Below are 19,906 nucleotides of genomic sequence, written 5' to 3'. Positions count from 1 at the left end.
GTTGCCGGAAATGACTGAAATAGGCACACAGGACAAGTTACAAAAATTCACTGCATTCTTATGTCAGAAATGATACATTTAAGAACAGGAATCAGTTAGCTTTGGCTTCTTGGAGGATGTATCAGAGACCTTTGAAGATGGAGAGGTTGGACTCTGTAGAGGTTCACCTTTGGAGAGGAAGTCAGCTCATTTAGCTTGCTGTTATGTTTTGAGGGAAAATGTTGTTTTTTCTTCCACTTCTAGATTTGTTGTGATGTTCTATCATACATTTTGGTTTTCCCCATGTGGTTTATGATGCTGCCTTTTCTATAGAGGCAACTTTGATTTCAGTTAATTCTTAGGTTTTCTTGAAAGCCAATTGTCCTTGTTGATGAGCATATTTAGATACGTTCATTAAGATGAGAATCAGATTAAGATATGTGCCACTACGTCAGTTTATAGGACTTCAACTCTTGAAGTTATGACTATGCTTAGGATTTAAAAAGAAAAAATACTATTATGCCACACAAAACTAGATGAGATTTCTCTGATACTTAACTGTTTAAGAAGGTGGCGAAGTTTGAATTGTTACTGTGTTCTTTGAGATGGTCTAATACATGTCACTAAGGGATTTTAAGTAAGCTTTTAAAATTGATTTGCACCTGTAAGCAAAGAGATTTAGTTGCAAGTGGTGAGAATGTTTGTTCTGTTCCTACCAGCCTGTATTTTTGCACAGCACTTGCTTCTAACCTGTGTGCAACAAAATGCTTGGGTGCTGTGCCACAAGTGCAAACTGATGGCTGGCTGTCCTGCTACACCATGTTTGGGGAGACCTGGCTTACTCAGAGGTTTGTAAGCTAGCAAATCAGAAGCATGTGCTGGGATTAAATACCACTTTTTCATTTACATGACACTGTGCAGAAGGAGTGATATTTAACAGTTCTTGTATCTTTGCTTGTTGTTTTCTTCAGAAGATTTTTTAAGTGGAGGAAAAATAAAAAGATAATTAATTGTACAGATTAAAAGAACTGGGGTATATACTGGCAAAAAGGCAGTGGCTGATTGAAACTGATAGGTGATATGTTCTGAAAAATAACATGTAGCTAAGAGAGTCTAAGACAAAATAAATAGTACATTAAGTCAGCTCAATGTCATATCAAGTAGCATTGCAAGTTATTTTCAGGTCAGCCCTCCTGCATGCTTCTGCTCTCAACTTTATGTACAAACCACATGATTAAAAGCAGTTCATATTTACATTTAGTTGAATCTGATGTTTCCTGGTAGGATAAAAAAAACCCAGAGAAACAAAACCCAGCTTTGTGCTATAAAGCCAGTCTCTGCTAGTGTATGAATAGAAATGGGAAGACTGTTCCAAAGTGAAGTGTACAGTGGTGCAACAGCATTCCAACCTTTTCAATAGAAGTAATTTGTTATTCTTAAGAAAATCTAAGGAACTGGATTATATGGCTTGTAAGCAGTGAGAAATTGGTTCGAATGTTACAAGTCATAAACCTGTACTTTTCACAGATGGCCATTCTGTGCTTTCAGAGCCCGTGCTGTGATATACTTTTGCCTGTTTGAGGTGGCAGTGAGGATCTGCATGTCTGAGATGCAAATAATACACACTCTGTATAAAAGTGAATTATTTTAGTACAAATACAGACATGAAACCCATGTTTTTTGCTTTCAGATTTAACAAATCAAGTAGAGACTATTGGACTGAAGCTGCAGAAAGTGACAGCCGAGATGGACCACTACAAAAAGCTGTTGATGTAAGTTTTCTGTTTGCTTGATTGTTTTGCCACTGTGCATAAAGCTGTAACCAGACCACTTTTTTGCAGAGAGCTTTGCTTGTCATAATGATTTGAGAAGGTTATGACCGACAGAAAATATTTTATCTTCATGTTACACAGTCTGTATTTCTAACAACCTGACGGAGTATGTCTCTTTGTGGAAGCAGTTTTCTTCCTCCAACTGTGTTTAATGATACAGGAAAGAGGAGGGTTAAGTCAGATCAGTTCAACACTTCATTTAACACACAAGTGTAGGATACATTTAGTGAAATTCATGTAACTTTTGGACTAAAAATGTATGTGGAAAGTAGTAATTTACATTGTAGGTTTTGGATGGAGGGAAGGGTGCGATAAAACTAATCAGAAACTTCAGTATTTAATCAGTGACTATGTTTTCTTTTTTTATTTGCCCCCCACCCCCCAAAATGGAAATTTGCTGTGACTTTCCCCCATGCAGCAGTATGCTGTTGCATTTTGTAATTTTACTGTGTTGTGCCCATGTTTTCAAGTAGAAGTATGCAAAATGTAAATTAATAAAGCAAAAATAGAACGTCATCAAAACTTGTTGGAGCTAACTGAAGCACCATGAGTGAAAAGAGAGCACTCAGGCAGACTGAAAAACTCAGCTTGCTCAGTTTTCAGCCCACTCAAAAGGTGCAGCACCTGCAGCGGTGCCACTCTTCTTAAATGTTGTTGGGCTATTGCACCTTGTTCTCCTGGGATACTCTTCTAATGGCCAAGCAGGGGCCATGCAGGGGAGTTGCCCGGTTCCCCGTGCCCAGGGGCTGCCCTCCATTGGCTTTCATGGGAGCTGTATCGGGCACCCAGAATAGGGCCGGGCACCTCGCAGGGTCCCATCTGGACACCGCGGGGCTCAGTGGGACCTGTCTCGTCACCTCTGAAAGCTGTGGGATCCAGGCTCCAGATACTTCCCTATATTTAGAGTGCTTGTTACTTGCATATAGCATAGAGTACCATTCAGAAAGAGCTGCACTTTATAATTCACTACTGAAAATAAAAATTACCATTTCAAATATTAAGCCCAAAAGTAATGAACTAGCAGTGCCAATCTCGAGACTAGCTGTCATCAATCTTTTTGTGTGTTTTCCTGAAATTTAAAGAAGGATAATTTCTTTTACAATGTGTGCTTTCTGGTTTTGGTTCCTATATTCAGGCGGTCTGACCGATCATAACGAAGTTGCAAATATTTGGAATGCTTAGCAACAAAGTATTTTAATGATATACAAGTACTGAGTATGAAGAAAGATTTCATGAACAGTTAAATAAACAGTAAAGGGTTTCCAAATGTACTATTAAAATTTCAATGTAATATGGGTACAGTTTAATAAAATAACATATATCTGTTTAAATGTAAATATGAAGCTTAACCGTGGTTATTAATTGATGAAATGATGACATAATAACAAGAAACCTGCAAAGTTTCCAGCCCTCTTACCTACTAAATTGTTGTTTGTTCATTTTTATTCTCATCTTGCTTGATACTTTCATCAGTGTTGCAAGATCTCACTTTCTTGTTTGCAACATTAAACTTGTGATGTTAGGTTAGGCTGAGATTACATTGGAATTGTAACTTCCAGTTACTTAAAAATGTTAGCTAGAACTGAAAGAACTTTTTGTTTGTCTGTCTCTTAACTGAAATAGAAAATGCAAGTTAGCTAATAAATACATCAATAAATGCTGTTCAGATTACTGCATGAGTAAAGGCTGTCAATTGTTTAGACAATATACTTTTTTCTTTTTTTTTTTACTGTTTTCTTAGGGTAAAATCAGCGGAACTTGATGTCTGTCAAAATGAACTGAAGAAAATGAAATATGAAAATGGACTTTCTGAGTCAAGGTGAATGCAGAAATTATATTTCATAAAAGATTTCAGATCAGTGAGAGCAAAAATTTTATTATTTTAATGTGTTTTTTATACGATCATTTTTTTCTGGTTTTGTGTTAAAATCACTAGATTTAACTTCATAAAGAATATTTTTTATTAGACAAAACATAGGGGTTTGTCTAATATTTTATTTTCCAGGTACAAATTATTTGTCTATTTAGTTTCTGTCTGTAAATAAGAATATAGTAAGTATGATGCTGATAGTCTTTTATTTCATCTGTAGACTTACGAAAGAGCTCAAGGAAAAGGAGGAATCTCTTCTAATTTGTCAACAAGTATGCAAACACTTACAGGAAGAAGTGGCTGACAAAGAAAGGAAAGAAGAAGATCTAAAAAGAAGAACTGGTCGATCAGAAAGTGAGCTAGAAGCACTTAAAACTCTTCTTCGACAAACAGAGGAAGAGGTGGTGATGTTGAAACAAGAAAGGTAATTGGAGCCGAGTCACCATGGGTAATCTGTGACAGTACGTTCAGCCTAGACTGTTCTTTTGGAAATCTACTAAAAATAAAACATTCCTCCTCAGCCTCTCTCACTGTCACCAAAAGGATGGATAGATTCTGTAAAGCACCAGAAGTGGTTTGTCCAGTTGGGATGCAGGAGGAGAGGCAGCAGAACGAGGGGTGTGGCTGTGGCACTGGGCTGGACTGAGAGAGACCTGTTGGTCCAGATCAGTGTTCTGAAATCAGTGCCTTGCCTGTGTGCTCAGGATAATCCTGCCCTGCCACTGTCCTCTCTCTCTCTTGCTTGTAGGGCAAAACTTGTCTTGGCAGCCCTGAGCCCGTATCCTGAAATTTGGGATTTATTGAATGTGGTTTTGGTTTTTTAATTGTTACAGTATAGACAAAACTTGAATGAAAAAGTTAAAAAAAAAAAAAAAAAAAAAAGGGGTGGGGTGGGGTGGGGTGTGGGAAGCCCCGCTTTGCAGTCCAGGTCTTCAGCTCAAGCTTCATCTAAACACCCATTTATTGCAGTTGTTGTAGCTGCTGTTTATTATGTGAGGCTTGTAGAACAAGAGCCCTGGAGAGTTTAAATTCTTGTAACTTGTGTTATTAGCAACTTGCAAACCGTAACAATGCTATAAATATTACAATGTGCCAGATTATAGGATATGTTTTAGTATTTGGTGAGGTCTATGGACAGCTTTCCACCAGTCTATTCTTATTCAAAAGCTTCTCAGATATCAATAAAGCTGCTGTTTGTCCTGTAATTACTTTTCAGATGTGAAAAATAAAGCATAGAGTTTCTGAGGATTCTTTTCTGCAATGGTATCTAGTTTGAGTGGCTTTGTTTTAGACTTCTGCACTTACCAACCTAAATCCATGTTTTTCTGATTGCTCTGAGTGTAAGCTATATATCCAGTTTTATTCCTAACAACCGCAGGCTTGTTCTTCCCATTTAAGTGTCCTACTAGTAAATTTTCAGTTACTGATAAATTACCTTGTCTTTTATTGGCAAAATAGAATGTGCTGTCCCCTGCTTAAGACATGGTGGTACATTATTTGTTTGTTTTGTGTACAATGGAAAATGCATTCAGAAAAGTGACTTTTGGAGAAGAGAAACATTTTTAGAGTGATGTGCATCAAGAGACGTTAAGCTATTTTTGCTCTTAAAGGGTTTAAATATTCCCTGTACTTTAGTACCTGCATGAAAAGATATTACATGTTAATTTTAAAAATACTTCCCTTCTACTTGAACCCCAGATACGTGAGTTGTTCCAGTTGATATATTGCTAATAATCTAAGTTACAAGAGTTGAAACTCTCCAGTGCTTTTGCTCTACCTCACATAACAAACAGTAACTCTTAACAGTAGAAACTACTCAGTGTTTTTAATTCAAAACCTATTTAATTTGAAACTTTTTTTACTTAATGATAGTAATATTCTGAGTTCATTAAATACAGCAATTTCTGTTTGACCATTATAACAGTTGTTCAGTGTTCTTCAAAATTTGACATGAGAAATACTAAAAATATTTGAAGTTTGAATATATGTGTGTGGAAGAAAGATCAACTGTAGTATTTTCTTTAAAACATAAAATTCATAAAACATGTGATGGCATTATGCAAATGCTAAACAGTGATTACTGCTGTGCCTCTGGGCTCCAGGCAGGATTCGTGGGCTTACTGCACAGAATACTAAACAAAGCGGAAAAGACGAGCCTTTACCACAAAGGACTTAATTGCAAGAAAATGGCATACCACCAATCTGGGCAGAGCACATATTTACATACGAGTTTTTGTGGTTTCTAGGGAGTTAATGCTGATTTCTCATCAGAACAGAACAGAGCAGCTGCAGGAAACATTAAGACAGAAGATGAGGAATGAAGATAACTGGAGGGAGAAGGTAATACTGGATGTGCAGTTGGCACCCTTTTGATTTCTTCTTTATATTTTTTTTTCTAGCTGTAGTCAGCTGTCACGGATGAGTACAAGTAAGCCAGGTATCTATCTCCTCAAATGCAAACGTGTCAACAGTATTCTTTGTACTAGAGGATTTAAGGAGTGATCTCTCTACATAGGTTGAAACTGAATGCAAAAGGTATGTAGTATGAGTGTTTACAGACTTGGCAGATGTTCAGGTCTGATCTAGACTTCCCAGGTTTCAGGGTGTTTGTGAGGTGCCTGTGTTGGGAGCGCAGTCCACAGAGAGCCCAGGTGTGAGAAACAGGTCTGAGCCCACTGAACCTCTGGTTTCCCAAGCTCAATGCGTTCCCCGTGTGTTCTGCCGGAGGGGGTGCAGCAGGAAAAGCCACTTTCATGGACCATTGTCCTACACAAGTACAGATCTCACCCTGTTCTGTCTCCCACAGTCTGGGTTATCAACTCTGAACCACAGTTCTGTGTGGGGAAGCGTATTGGTGCCTGGATTTGTTTCCTGACATGTCTGGCAGAGGCTAGGAAAACATATATTTACTATTGAAGCAGTTTCCTAGTAAAAACAAGGTTGGGCGTTGTTGACAAGACGGAGAGCGCAGAGCCTTCCTGCTTGTGGGTTAGGTGAAGTGAAACTGAAAGTTGCTATTTGTAAAACAGAACTGTAAATAAACAATAAGCAGATGAGCAAAAATACCCTTTGCTTACAAGACAGGTGTTTGTAAACCAAAGCAGAGCTAAACAAACAAGCTGCTGTAGCATAGTGTCTCCAGAGCAGACTCCAGAACCTCTCTGGGCAGCCTGTTCCAGTGCCGTGTCATCCTCCAGGTAAAGCAGTTTTTCCTCATATTCGGATGGAGCTTCCTGTGCTGCAGTTTGTGCCCGTTGCCCTTTGTCCTGTCGCTGGGCACCACTGAAAAGAGCCTGGACCCATCCTCTGGACACTCGTTTTCAAGTCATTTGCATGCGTTGGTGAGATCCCCTCTCAGCCTTCTCCAGGCTAAACGGGCCCAGCTCCCTCAGCCTTTCCTCCATAAAGGAGATGTTCCAGCCCCTTCGTCATCTTTGTAGCCTCCACTGGACCCTCTCCAGTAGCTCCCTGTCTCACTTGAACTGGGGAGCCCAGCCTGGACCCAACATCAGGACAGAGCAGAGGGGGAGGATCACCTCCCTTGACCTGCTGCCCACGCTTCTCCTCATGCACCCCAGGATCCCACCACCCCCTTGGCCACGAGGGCACACTGCTGGCCCATGGGCAACTTGCTGTACACAAGCGCTCCCAGGTCCTTCCCCGCAGAGCTGCCCCCCAGCAGGTCAGCCCCAGCCTGTGCTGGTGCATGGGGCTGTCCCTGCCCAGGAGCAGGACCTTACACTTGCCTTTGACCTTCATAGTCCCTGAGCTAGAATGGACCTCAAGTGTGCAAAGGCTTCTGCTCCTTCTGCTGACCTCCAGTATCACCAGTTCCCTTCAGGCAGTCCTCTCTCTGCCAGACAGTCTCCTGCTAATGACTCTTCTGGGTTGTCTTGCTTGCCTTCCCTGCAAATCAGAGCAGTATGAAAATAAAGACTTCAGTGAAATTTACTGTGAAAATACCTCTGTGTTTCATTTGACACTCCTACGACTTGGCTTCTCTGTGAAATGGCCCATCTTTTTGTTGTTTTATTAATTGTTTGCACACTTTTTTATTAAAGGCTTGCATGCACTCTCCCACCCAGGCCCTTTGGGTAATCGGGCAGTGGTTTCTTTCATGGCGAGCTGGAAGGGCAAGGTGGGAGGAAGAATGATAAACCTTCCATGGATGTATGCTCCTTTTTACATGCCCATTTTTCCTCTATTTAATGGAGTGAAGGAAAAAAGAAATTAAGTAAAGGCTACAGATAAGAAGGATGGTTAAAATACAGCCAGGAGGATGCCCCGAATTCAGGGGATGACTGGCTTGGCTGGGGAACAGAGAGTAGGAAAAAGTGAGGTTGTAGTTTGTTAGTTGTCTTTTAGTATGTACTTGGATTTGGAGTCTTCTGTGGAAAGATAATTTCAGCTGATTTTAAAAATATAGGTGTATGCCCATTTTATGTGCTGGTTGAATAGGTGGTTTCTGAGTTAATTGCACGGCTGGTTGGAACGCTGGCAGTGCTACAGCTCCTGGTTTATACTGGGCTTTGAGCACCTGCACTGCCTAACGGCAGTCTGGGGTGCGGGGACCTGTGGCAGGCCAGGATGCCTTCTCCTGGAGTTTTGGGTGATGCTGGGAAGCTGAGCCAGAGACTGTAGCTGGGATTGGAGAGTGCAGCTGCCACTCTCTTCCAGTGGGATCTGGAAAGCTGTTTACCGTAAACAACTGTGAGCACGTAAACTTTTTCACATGAGCACCAAAACCACCCCCAAATGAAAGAAAAGAATTTTTTTTAAAAAAAAAGGGTGAAGGAAAAATTGAAAAAAGCATTGAACAATAACTCTGACTTTTCTGATTTAAGCCTTGTATAATTGGTGACTAAAATTGCCATCTCTGTTTTGGTTCAGTACGTGGTAAGTGCCTGAAAGCTTTATTTAGTCTCAGGAAAATTTTTGGACTACTAGCAATTAAGATCAATTACATTTCTTTCAAAACTTCTTAACCTGTCTGTCGCAGGATATAATTTTAGAATGAGGTCACACTGTCTGCATAATCACGGTGTATTGTTGAACCTGACATTACAACAAGATAAAGGCTGCTACTAGTAAGAGAAATTACAGCTTTGCTCTCACAGCCCTTAAAATGTAGCGAACAGCAAGTGCTCCAAAAACGTTCTCATCAGACAAAAGAATCAACATGTGACAAAGTGACAAAGTTATCTTTTTCTTGGGTCAGTGTGCCATTGTGTAAGTATAAAGTGTTCCATTTTTTTATTTAAAATACAGGTAATCATAGAACGGTTGGTGTTGGAAGGGACCTTAAATTGTTTTAATGGAACAACAACAAAAAAATCTTTTACAAAAGATTTTAAGATTGATATAAACATTTGTGTATGGGTTATTTGTTTATTTTTTTAGTATGTATTAATGAGGTACATGTAAGTGGGTTTAAAGCAATTAGTAGCCATTATGCTTTCTTTGAAGATGAACTGCTATTTTATTTCCAGTTCTGGTTATCAGCTTTATTAGCTTCAAGTGTTAAATGGGAAAAATGCTTTTATAATCTTCAAAATGAGCTTAGAGGTTTTTTTATACTGCCTTTTATTTTTTTAGTATTTGTGATCAGGTAGCTTCCGACATATGGTCTGCTTCTATAATAATATATGGAGTTAATAAATGTGTTTTTCTATTATTAGAAATTCCCATAGCTAATAATGTAGAAGATACAAATATACTACAAATAATAATAATAATGATGACAATAATAATAGCTTGCGTTGAGGATCTTATAAATATACCAATTTTAAGCTAAACCTTAGCTGGGGGATTTGGGCCTATTCCATGTCCAGAATTGGGTATATTTTGATTTTAAAAATAATGTAAGTATTTTCAATTTATCTTTTCCTCAAGAAGAGTTAGGAGGATTTGTTATACTTTTGCTCATAATTACTATGTGAAATTAGATAATTGTAATTAAGCTCATTCTGAGCTTCTCTGCTTTTAATAATTTTAAGTAATTAGGCTAGTGTTGTGCATGTTTAATGTGCCTTTCATATTCTTCCAGCGCGCTGCAATTAAGTCCATTAGAATTCAGCCTGCAGAAACACAGTATTAACATAGTGGTTTAGGAAAAGTATTTTTCAAAATACAGCCTTTGGTATTGGAGAGTCTGAAATAAAAGCCTCCAGAAACCAGGCTTTTATTTTCAGGAAATTATGGCTGAATTTTCACATTTGCATTTATAATGTTAAATATGTGAGATGTCTTAAGGACTGGGATATTTTACCCAGAATTTGCAGCTCTTTCACTTCCATTTCACCACTTTTTTTGTCCAGAGCTTGTCCCACATATGTATCATCAGTGCAGTGTTGTTTGGACTCAAAAATGAGCCAGAGCTGCTCCCTACAGTCCTCAAGCCGTGGAGCCTTGCTGCTCCCTGGAACCTTGAGCTGGTGATGGGGCCAGGGCGGTGGCTGTGCACCACCAGCACCAGGCATCCTGCTGCTGCTGTGCGGAGAGGTTCAGTGGAGGTTCCTCTCTGCTCCTTCCTCTAGATTTCTGGTATTTATAGCAGATTTAGGTTAAGAGGCACGCATGATGGAATAGGTGCGTGGTGCTAACATGCATTGCACTTCTAAATTGCAAGATGGCATGTGTGGAGTGTGTGTCACCTGAGCATGGTCCTTGGGAGCCGGCAGATGAGCACTCTGTATGGTAAACTGCTACTCTGACAAGGCTGAGTGGCAGAGCGTGGATAAGTGATTTTGTAAGAAAGAGTTAACACCTTTATATTTTAATATTGAGCTTATGGCCTATTTTAAGCACAGTGGATGTTGTTTACTGTGAAATGTATCATTTTACTGCATTTGAAAGTCGTAAAAAGCTGAATTTTACCTCCAGAGCAAATACTTCCAGCAAAACAATCATCTATTTCAAGAAGTAGCTAAGGATTTTGTAACAGTGTTTTCATAGTGATTTAGCATGAAGTTCAATTGCCTACGTTTAGGCCTCTAGCACCACTCGAGACACCGTGGGGCTTGTGCGACGTCTCCCCAGGGCTGCCGGCTGTGGCTCGGTGCTGGTGCAATGCAGAGCAGAAGCCAGCTGTGCCACTGGGAGCTGCCGGCCAGGGGAAGCTTTCCCTCGCCAAGCTCCAGCGGTTGCGATTGTTCGGATGTGTCCAGCGCCCAAAATCTCAGTCTGCCAAATTTCACATCACTCCATTTATGGCAGTGTAGAATGTGAAAAGTATTTTAGGATGAGCTGCTACGTATTGTTGAAACCCACTTGTTCCCTAGATGGAGATTGGTCTGGCTAAAGGTGAAGCACGACACAAAGAAGCAATTCTTAAAGTCAAGGAAGAAGCGAGAGTGGAACTAGACATTGAGAGACAAAAACAGCAAGAACTAATCACAAAATATCAGAGAGATCACGAAGAGCTCCAGAAGAAGGTGTGTAACACTCGGAGGCAAGTTTTGTGACAGTAGTGTAAACTATTAAAAAATGGTTCATGAAGGACTAAAGCCATCTTTATGTGTAGTCCTGTATCTAAATGATATATTTTTTCCCAGTCTTAGTATATGTTATATTTTTTCTTTTTTTTTTTCTTTTTTTTTCTTTTTAATGGAATGAGCCAAAAAGTAACTATTCTAGTTAAATTTAAATGGTGTGGAAGTTCTTTCTTTTCTTGCATTTTCTCTACCGGAAGTACCGGAAGTACCATGGACTGTACTTATTACTATTTTTAAACTAACATCATAATTTTTCAAAAGCTTTGGAATGTTTCAGACTATGATGAGTTCTCACAAAACCATCTGTACTAGTGTTGGGTTTTTTTTCCTTTCCCAGATTAATTCAGCACCAATGGGGTAAAGTCTAGTGGCCAGTTAACTGCTTTCTTGTCTGTGTTGGTGGTTGCATCACATGCTGTTGGCTATTCCCAGCTACCCAGACCTACAGTTTTTTGGAAATTTTATGTAGAAATTGAAATTTGTACCTATAACCTTAGTTTTCAAAAGATTTGACACATTTCTTGAGAATTCTGGAAAAATCAAAGAAATTTGTTGAGATTATATTGTTGTTTAAAATTCAGTATTTTGCACAGTGTTTTAAAAAGCTGAAAATAACAGTTTGGCTTAGTTCACTTTCCAAATATTTGACTATGATTTTAAAACCCTGAAGAAATACTGACTTGCAGTAAAAATTTTTTTCCCTTTTTTACCTCTCTTTGTTTGTTTGATCTTGGATATACTAATTAATCTCTCTGTTCCGAGTGAGTTTTGATTAATTTACAGCTCTGATATCCTTTGAGAGTTTTATGTAAATTCAAAGCTTTTTTTTTTGCCTCTGAGGACACACATGTTTGCATCTGTGTTCTTTTTTCCTGAAGTCAACATTTGTCTGATACTTAATTGTATGTATCTTAAGATATCCACTGAATATAGACTAATGAAATTTTTGTCTAATCTCATGCAGATACCAGGTTTAATATCCAGTGCCACCAATAGCTTAAGGATGGAGACAGAAATTCTTGAAAAGAAGCTACAAGATGCACAGATCAAACTCGCAGAGAAAGATGAAGATAAGGAAAAAGAAATTCAGAGCCTTAAAAGACTAATTACTGAGCTTGAATTTCAGCTGACAATGGAAAAGAACAATAATGAATCATTTCTGGACAATATGAGGAAAGAAATGAAACACAAGTCAGATGAACTGGAAAAATTAACCCAGGAGAGGACACAGCTGATTCACAATTTGAGTCAAGTTCAAGAGGAGGTAGGAACGTGACTGAGGAAATGCCTTGCTATTTTTACTTAGAGACATGTGATTTCTAAAATCATTCACAGCACCTATATTTCAGACCCTGTTATGTACTGGTTTAAAAACCATTGAAATTAAAAGATTTATAAAACTAGTCCATCATAATTTCATAGATACAATATGTCACAATATATCTTAAGTTCTTAATTCAGCAAGCACTTAAACTAGTGTTTAATTTTTTCAAAAAAAATAAAATATATTTATCAGGTCCTGCAAGGCATTTCTTGGTCTCTAGCCTGACATCATGCTACATAAGCATGAGTAAACACTAAAGCATTCTTCATGTTTTTAAAGTAGAAGACACGGACATTTCTCATGCTTTGAACTGGACAGCAGCAATCCTCCCAGTAATCTTACTTATTTTGGAAATAATTTGTAAGAAAAAAACTTCATACTCTCAAAAGGAAGAAGAGTGGACCCAGTCCTGTTTAGAGTAGCTTCTGGGGCAGAGACTACATCTCTTAATGTAGGAGTATGTGTGTGCATCCCACTGTGCTAATGGGGATGCATCTCACCTCCCACCAGTAAAGCCACTTTCTGTAACATAGGAATGCATAAAACCTAATCAAATGTGAAGAGAAATTTGGCTGGTGGATATTCTTACCACAAGCATTTGCTGAATGTTTGGAATATAATGGGAAGGGAGGAGAGAGCTGTACTGCTCTACGAGAAATGTGAAGTCAGGGACTGCAGATAAGATTAGACTGGAATGTCCAAAGTAATTAAGTGGCAGAAAAAAAATGGTGAACAGAGAAAATAAACCTCTTCAAAATGAATTAGGGCTTGGGTCGATATTTAATTTCTTCCTTGAAAAGGGTTCAGAAACACTGTGTTAGTAAAATTAGAATGATGTTGGCAGTTCTTCTGTCCTGTACCTATGGAAAATGCTCTTGGAAAGACCTTCAGCAGAGTAAGGAACACTTATCCTCAATTGTGAGATCCACCAGCTCTGCTGACGTTCTTAGTTTACACACTTACACACACACACACACACTCTCACACATACTCACACCCACCCCCCCACCCCCCCACACACACCTACACACACACACACCTGAAGCAGAATTCCCCCTCTAATATAAATTGTGTGAGGAAATGGGGACATGAGTGGCTGAAAGCTGAAACTGTTTTTAGGATAAACTTTGCACCAGGATACTTTCTCAGATTTGCAGGTAACAATTCCCAAATAATTTCATGGACTATCGGTGACAGTCTGAGTGGCAGGAAAAGTAATATCTAACTTTCTTTTGTTAAGTTGCCTGCAGAGTTTGGTATTCAGAGAATAAGTTCGATTGGATATTTATATCTCTCCCTCTTTTGCCTCTGCATGTAGTTATGTTCCTTCTCCAGCAGCTCCTTCGCCGGCAGTTGGCACAGAAGTTAGACATCCTGAGCAGAAATTCTGTTTTTCCACTCTACATCCGCTACAAAGTAAAATTTTAAAGTCTTAAAAAAAATTGGTCAACAAAAGACTCAATTTCTCCATAATTTTTGAAGTTTTGACAGAAACGTGCCTGCAAAAATGTAGTAGTTTAAGTAACCTCTTCTTGGCTAAGCAGAGTTTACCGTCTTCCACTTTAGTGGCAACAGACTTCTGTGCTCTGACTGTACTGATACCGGTAATTGCTCTTCAAAACATCAAAAAAGTGCTATTGAGGTTATCTTTCTTACACATTTTCATCCCTGTATACACCCACTGTCACAGTCATGTGGCGAATTTCAAATACAAATGTTCGTCCTCCCTTCAAGGTGATACGTGAGCTGACCTGGCATACAGCTCATTCCCTTAGCGCTGAAGAGGTTTACATAGAAAAGTTTGTGTCCGAGCAATGAGGTTGTGTGTGACTGAGGGGGCTCTCCGTGTGACTTGATCGTCACACTGTGCTGGAGCTTGCCTTGGTGGTTGCTTCCCTTCCATTCTCGTGGACCTCCTGGTGTTGGCCACAATGGCTTGCTAGAAGAACAAAAGAGTGGGGGGTTCTGCTTGTAGGAGTACTTTCAGTAGTTCTGACTTCTGTGACTCAATTTAGTGATGTCGGCTCTCGTGTTTTCTTTGCTTTTTGTTGCAGCTGGAAGCCAGGAAAATTAGCATCACAAATAAGTTCCACACAATATAACAACTTGGGGACTTCTGTAGTGCTGGAACGGTTTCAGTTATCTGCTCCAGGCCCCTACCAGTCACTTACCATCACAGTGCAACGCTTGTGAAAAACACTAGACTGAAAATTATTTATCCCAATTATTTGGGAAATAATAATCAAGAATGCAGTCACAAAAAAAAAAAGAGTGCGCAATTATTTAAATTACAGAGGAGGATAACTTCTTGAACATCTTATCATAATGAACTGGCACAGTAGTACTCAGCCTCTGTCTGTTGCTTTTTCCTTTCCAAGAGCAGCATTCCCAGTTTCCCCCTCGCTGGAGGGTGGGCAGGAGATCAGAAGTAACTTCTGATAACTTACCTCATATTTTCCACTGTCTCCTGAGGGAATGAAGGGTGTGTAAATGCTGATGTATGTCCTTCGGTTCTCCTTTCAGAGAAACCAAAATATGGGGAAGCATGGAAGGATTTGTGTGCATCAGCACCCTCCAGCCGCCCCTGCCTTAAGCCTGAGAGCTGAATAGGTGCAGGTTTTGACTAATGGCATTTTGTACAGCCAGTGTTTGTTTCTGTTTGCAGAACACTCTTCTCCAGGAAACGGTGCGCAGAGAGTGTGAGGAACGCTATGAGCTGACTGCAGCTTTGACTCAAGCCAGGGAACAAGTACTGGAACTAAAAAAGCTCAGTGGAAACTTCCCGTTATCGCCGTGTTCCCTGGCTCAGGGCAGCCTAACCTCCCCTGCTGCCCTGCTCGCTGATTACGGACAGAAGAGCCGCACAAGCCCGGGCACTGGGAAGGAAATCAATCTCTCCGGACAGTTTGGTATTTCACGAGCTGCGAAGGCACCCACCTCCGGTAAGCGTAACAGCAGCAGCAGCATGGCCTTGCCGGCTCTAACCCCACCGCATCCTCCAAGAGGAAGGGCAGCTTCGCTGAATGAGCCCAGGAGCAGGATTACTGCAGCTATAAGAAGACAACTGAGTCAGCTCTGACAGCCACGTATGCATGCATAGCGCATGGGAAGCCATTCCAGTGCATCAAATGACCATTCAAATGACCATTTACTTGTGGACCCTGAGGGTCAAATCTTAGCTGATGCAATTCATGCATTTTGACAACTTAATTTTAAGTTAAACTTTTATACATTTGTAATGCCGTAATGTTTCTTTGTCCATTGCATATCGGCGTAACTAATTGCTACCTACATTTCAAAATGAGAAAAGTAAAAAACAAAAAATATTGTCTCTCCAAGAGGAGCACATCTTCAATAGGCGTAATTAAAATAATTGCTAATTTCAAATACTATTTTACTTAACCACTTCATTGGAATCTTCCTATTTTATGTGTTCTCCCATGTAGCTTAATTGCTCGTTTCTGGTGTAAAAATGTGATTTGTTTGGTTAGAATCGGATTTCTGCCATTATTTAATTGAACAGTATTACATTTGCAAATAGTTATGCTTAGGTCAGTGAGACTCGCTAGTTGTGGAGTATATATCACTCAGCATGAAAACGTGGCCAATCTGTCTGCTCAGTAGACTAGCTGTTGGCAGGGACACTCTGTGTGCAAGTCTTCAAGCTGTGCTAATTAACAAGGAGTTGAAGACTTAATACATTTTGTCCAAAAGATGGTTGCCTCTTGAATTTCATTAGAAAAGTGCCTTTGTTAAGCATAATTTCAGGCTTCAAAGTAGACACGCTGGAGTTCTCTGTAAAATTGTTACACAGGAGGATCAATATCTTGATTTACTCCTTGATATGTGGAACCGTCATTTGTTTCAGAGTATAAAAAGCCCAGAGAAGTCTCAGTTATCTTTGCTAGCACGCAGACACTGCAGGAGTAGCTGCTCTTTGAACACGGCAGCTCTGCTGCTGTGGCGGTTTGTCGGTGTGGAGCACCGGGTGGGCAAAGCAAAACAGCGATGGGCAGCACAGTCTGAGATTTTTACTTACTGTGTCACCAGATTCTCAAGTGTTTTGGACAGGTAGCCTGAACAGGGCCAGTTTGGTGACAGTAACAGCTTCTGGCGACAGCCCGGCGGTCAGCAGACAGAGAGGCAACGAAGCAGTCCAGGTCAGCCTGGCAAGTCACTTGGGCAGAGGTGGACCTGCCGCGCTGAGCCAGCTTGGGCCAGGCCTTGGGCCAGGGCAGAGCTGTGGCTGAGCTCCAGGCTAGTGGGAGCCCCTGGTGTGGGGGCAGCTCAGACTACTGGCGCCCCAAGAGTCACTCTCTTGAAAGACCAGGTTCATCTTCTGAGACCCTCGGCTCTGGCTTGGACAGAAGCTCCATAGGAGGTAAGTTAGAGGGGAACATTTTGGAGACCCTCAGAGCATGCATAGGAAGACTGAAATGGCCTGCTCCTGTTTAAGTTTTGGGACTGGTCTTGCTCTTCACTTGGAGTCATGCAGTTGCTTCTTCACAGGACACATTTATTTTTTAAAATATGTTTACAATTGCACCATGAACCTTGGCCTTCTCAGGATTTATTGGTCATGAGGTAGTCCTGTACGTGACAAAATGACAGTAGTAAGCCGTGTCTTCAATGTTGGAGAAAATTAGAAAAGCAATGTTGAATCCAGTGGCATGACAGGGAATGCATTTTATTCAGTAACATTGGTGGAAGAATCTACTGTTCTAGATTCAGTCTCTGGCACTAGATTTGAAAACACACTTTGTCTTAGCCAGCTGCTGTTCCCACTGAAGCCATCAGTAAGCCTTACCTGATTTCAGCGGTAGCGGAGTTTATTCAAAAGCTCAAAAGTCCTCTATACACAAGTTCCAAAAGCAACAACAGAAATCAGTATTCTGAAGATTACTCTGGTAGCTGCTGCTGCACGGGGATGGTGTAGGTGCTCTGCAGTCGCCTGGCGGGTTGAACGGACCTGAACTGACTCTCTGAACCCCAGCTGATGGGGGGGTGTTAGACTCAAACACATACTGTCCTGGGGAGAGTATAGGCTTTGGGTGCTGGAGGTCCAGCAATTCACCTCTTGGCTCTCCTCAGCCCGGAGGAGCCCGGCTTCCCTTCCCCTTGCAGGAGAGCCCGGCGGTAGCTTCCCCGAGCGCGTGCTGGTGGGCTGCATCCTCCATATGCGCACTGGAGCCTTGTCCGGTTTACTAAAATGGGATTATGCTTAATACCGACTGAATAATGAGTTGGCTGACAGCAACAGTGAGTCTTAAGCACAACCAAGGTACTTGGAAAGTGGTGGGAACTGACTGTGGGACCTGCTGACTTTGCTCAGATACTTGCATTTTTCTTACGAATGTTGAAAATTGGAAATGTCAAAGATGTGAAAGCAATTGCACTGAAACACAAGCCTCGGGAAATGAATTTTTCAGCAATTCCATGAAGGCAGAAAGAAGGGATGTTTGAAGCCTGTTTGGAGGATGGCCAGAGTCCCCTTTTCTGGTTGGTGACGATGGTCATTTTTTGTTAGGAATGATCCTGACTCCTTTGAGCTTGGAAATTGTTACTCCACTGTCCACCCACAGTCTTTGTGTGCCAAAGTAATAGATTTTCATTGAGACAGCTCTTAAAATTAGGAGCATCAGAGCTCTATTACATAGATCTTTCATAAAATTTTTAGATGAACTTCAGTTGTATTTTACAGTCTTAGGAGAATTTTTAGGTAATGTAAATCTGGTAAATGCTATTGCAAAATTTCACACCCTTGTGCAGCTACGGAACAGGTGTCATGGTGAACCCCGATGATGTAACCTGGCATTTAATACTGGAGTGCTTACATGGAAGAAAAGGTGGGATATTTACCTGTGGACCATTCCGCTGGCTGGAATCACCCTGTGCAGTAACATCTGTGCTTAAGGTAAAGCCAGAGCGCAGGCGCGGAAAGCAACCTGTCCGGTGATGGGTATCGCCAGCCCCGCGCCGTGCAGCCCTCCCGCCCGGGGCCCGGGGCCGTGCAGGGCAGATTTACAGGCTGGGCGCTTGCCCGCTGCTCCGGTGTTTGTGTCCTGCAGCAGCAGCAGTAGTAAAGAATGACTGCGTGGTCGTAAGTTGTGAAGAGGGGAATAGCATGTACAATAATGAGAGCGGTCACAGAAACAATGTTTCTAACATGAGGGAGTGTATAAATCATGGATCCAAACCAAGTCAAGAACAAATATTTCCCTCGCGGAAACCCAGAACTCCTGCTGCTAAGCAATAAACAAAATATATGTCGGGGAAAACTTTTTTAACAGCTTTTAAAAACAAATTAATTTATTTCACATATTAAAGGAAAGTTTACAGAGTATTTCTCGTAATGGGATGACACGCATCAGCAGGAAGTACCCCGGAGAATGCGGACGCCTACTTACGTTGCTGCATTTTCAGGAAACAGAGCGTGCTGGAGGCAATACGCCTGGCAGAAGTGCTGTCATTTATGAATGTTTTTTTCGGATGCTGGACCTTGGTCTGTAGGACTCGTGGCACAAGGGAATACTAAAAAAATCTCTGGGCGTGAAAAAAATCTGCCTCTGTGGGATCCTGACCCGCTGGCTGTAGGCAGTAAGCCATCCTTTCGTTTCTCAAGGTTACAGGAAAGCATCCCATGGCAACAGCTTGTCTTGTTCTTGCTTGATGCAAAGGCTTCTGTTTTATCCTTGACAGAGCCGATATTGTTGCCTGATGGAGAATAGTAGCTTGGACAGTCCAAATCTTTGCATAAAGTATTAATCCTGCTTAGCAGGCTGCCACTTTGCATCCAGTGTGCTGCCATACTGTGTTGCTAACAAATTTATCTATTTATTTTTATCCAGTAGTCTTCACTTCCAGAGAAGTTTCACATATTCAGTGTCTTACTATTAACTGGAGAGAGTTTGCGTGCAATAGGTGAGCGGAGCATGGTTCGGAGGAAGCAGCCGTGCCGGGGTGCGAGCTGCGAGGGGCTGCAGTCACGCTTGTGGGGTGGGGGGAGGAGGCGGTGGGGAGGCCAGTCCCGGCCAGGGCCCCGCGATGCTGAGCTGGGCGTTGCGGTCTGTGCTGGCACCCCCTCCAGCCTGCCCGCCATACCAGGCCTGATTCCTCCGGGCGTGGAACTAAGAGTCACAAACGGTGGTCTGATGCTTTAGAGAAGGCTTTGCGGGGGCATCAAACATCTGTGTTTGGCCAACTGTCTTTTGAGTGCAAAAGCATCGTTACTGAGGGGGGAAGTGCGTGCATCTGCGTGGGCAGGGAGGCACAGGGCACTGCCCACAGCTAAGGTGGGGAAGGGCCGGAGGAGCCATCCCAGCGTTTCTGACATATGAAGCAACAGCAGGGTTGTCCTGAGATGCCTCAGACCTCTGCATGTGCTTTCGCAATGCTCCGTTTAAGCTGC

General features: G+C 41.4%; 1 protein-coding gene across 4 annotated transcripts in view; it reads left to right on the top strand.

The window, feature by feature from the left end:
* Nucleotides 1-15,908, top strand: part of LEKR1 (leucine, glutamate and lysine rich 1) — a 59,666-nt gene extending 43,758 nt beyond the window's left edge. For all 4 annotated transcript variants that reach the window (XM_027777914.2, XM_027777928.2, XM_027777924.2 and 1 more), the window contains exons 6-12: nucleotides 1,670-1,751; nucleotides 3,553-3,630; nucleotides 3,902-4,105; nucleotides 5,928-6,021; nucleotides 10,962-11,114; nucleotides 12,139-12,438; nucleotides 15,164-15,908. In XM_027777914.2, coding sequence (XP_027633715.2) covers nucleotides 1,670-1,751; nucleotides 3,553-3,630; nucleotides 3,902-4,105; nucleotides 5,928-6,021; nucleotides 10,962-11,114; nucleotides 12,139-12,438; nucleotides 15,164-15,577 — 1,325 coding nt within the window. In that variant the 3' untranslated portion in view covers nucleotides 15,578-15,908. The remainder of the gene's footprint in view (nucleotides 1-1,669; nucleotides 1,752-3,552; nucleotides 3,631-3,901; nucleotides 4,106-5,927; nucleotides 6,022-10,961; nucleotides 11,115-12,138; nucleotides 12,439-15,163) is intronic.
* Nucleotides 15,909-19,906: the final 3,998 nt, after the last annotated feature.

Source organism: Falco peregrinus, chromosome 12 (assembly GCF_023634155.1).
Source record: "Falco peregrinus isolate bFalPer1 chromosome 12, bFalPer1.pri, whole genome shotgun sequence".
Taxonomy (NCBI): domain Eukaryota; kingdom Metazoa; phylum Chordata; class Aves; order Falconiformes; family Falconidae; genus Falco; species Falco peregrinus.
Note: the sequence above shows the minus strand (reverse complement) of the source record. Positions and strands in the feature narration are given on the sequence as shown.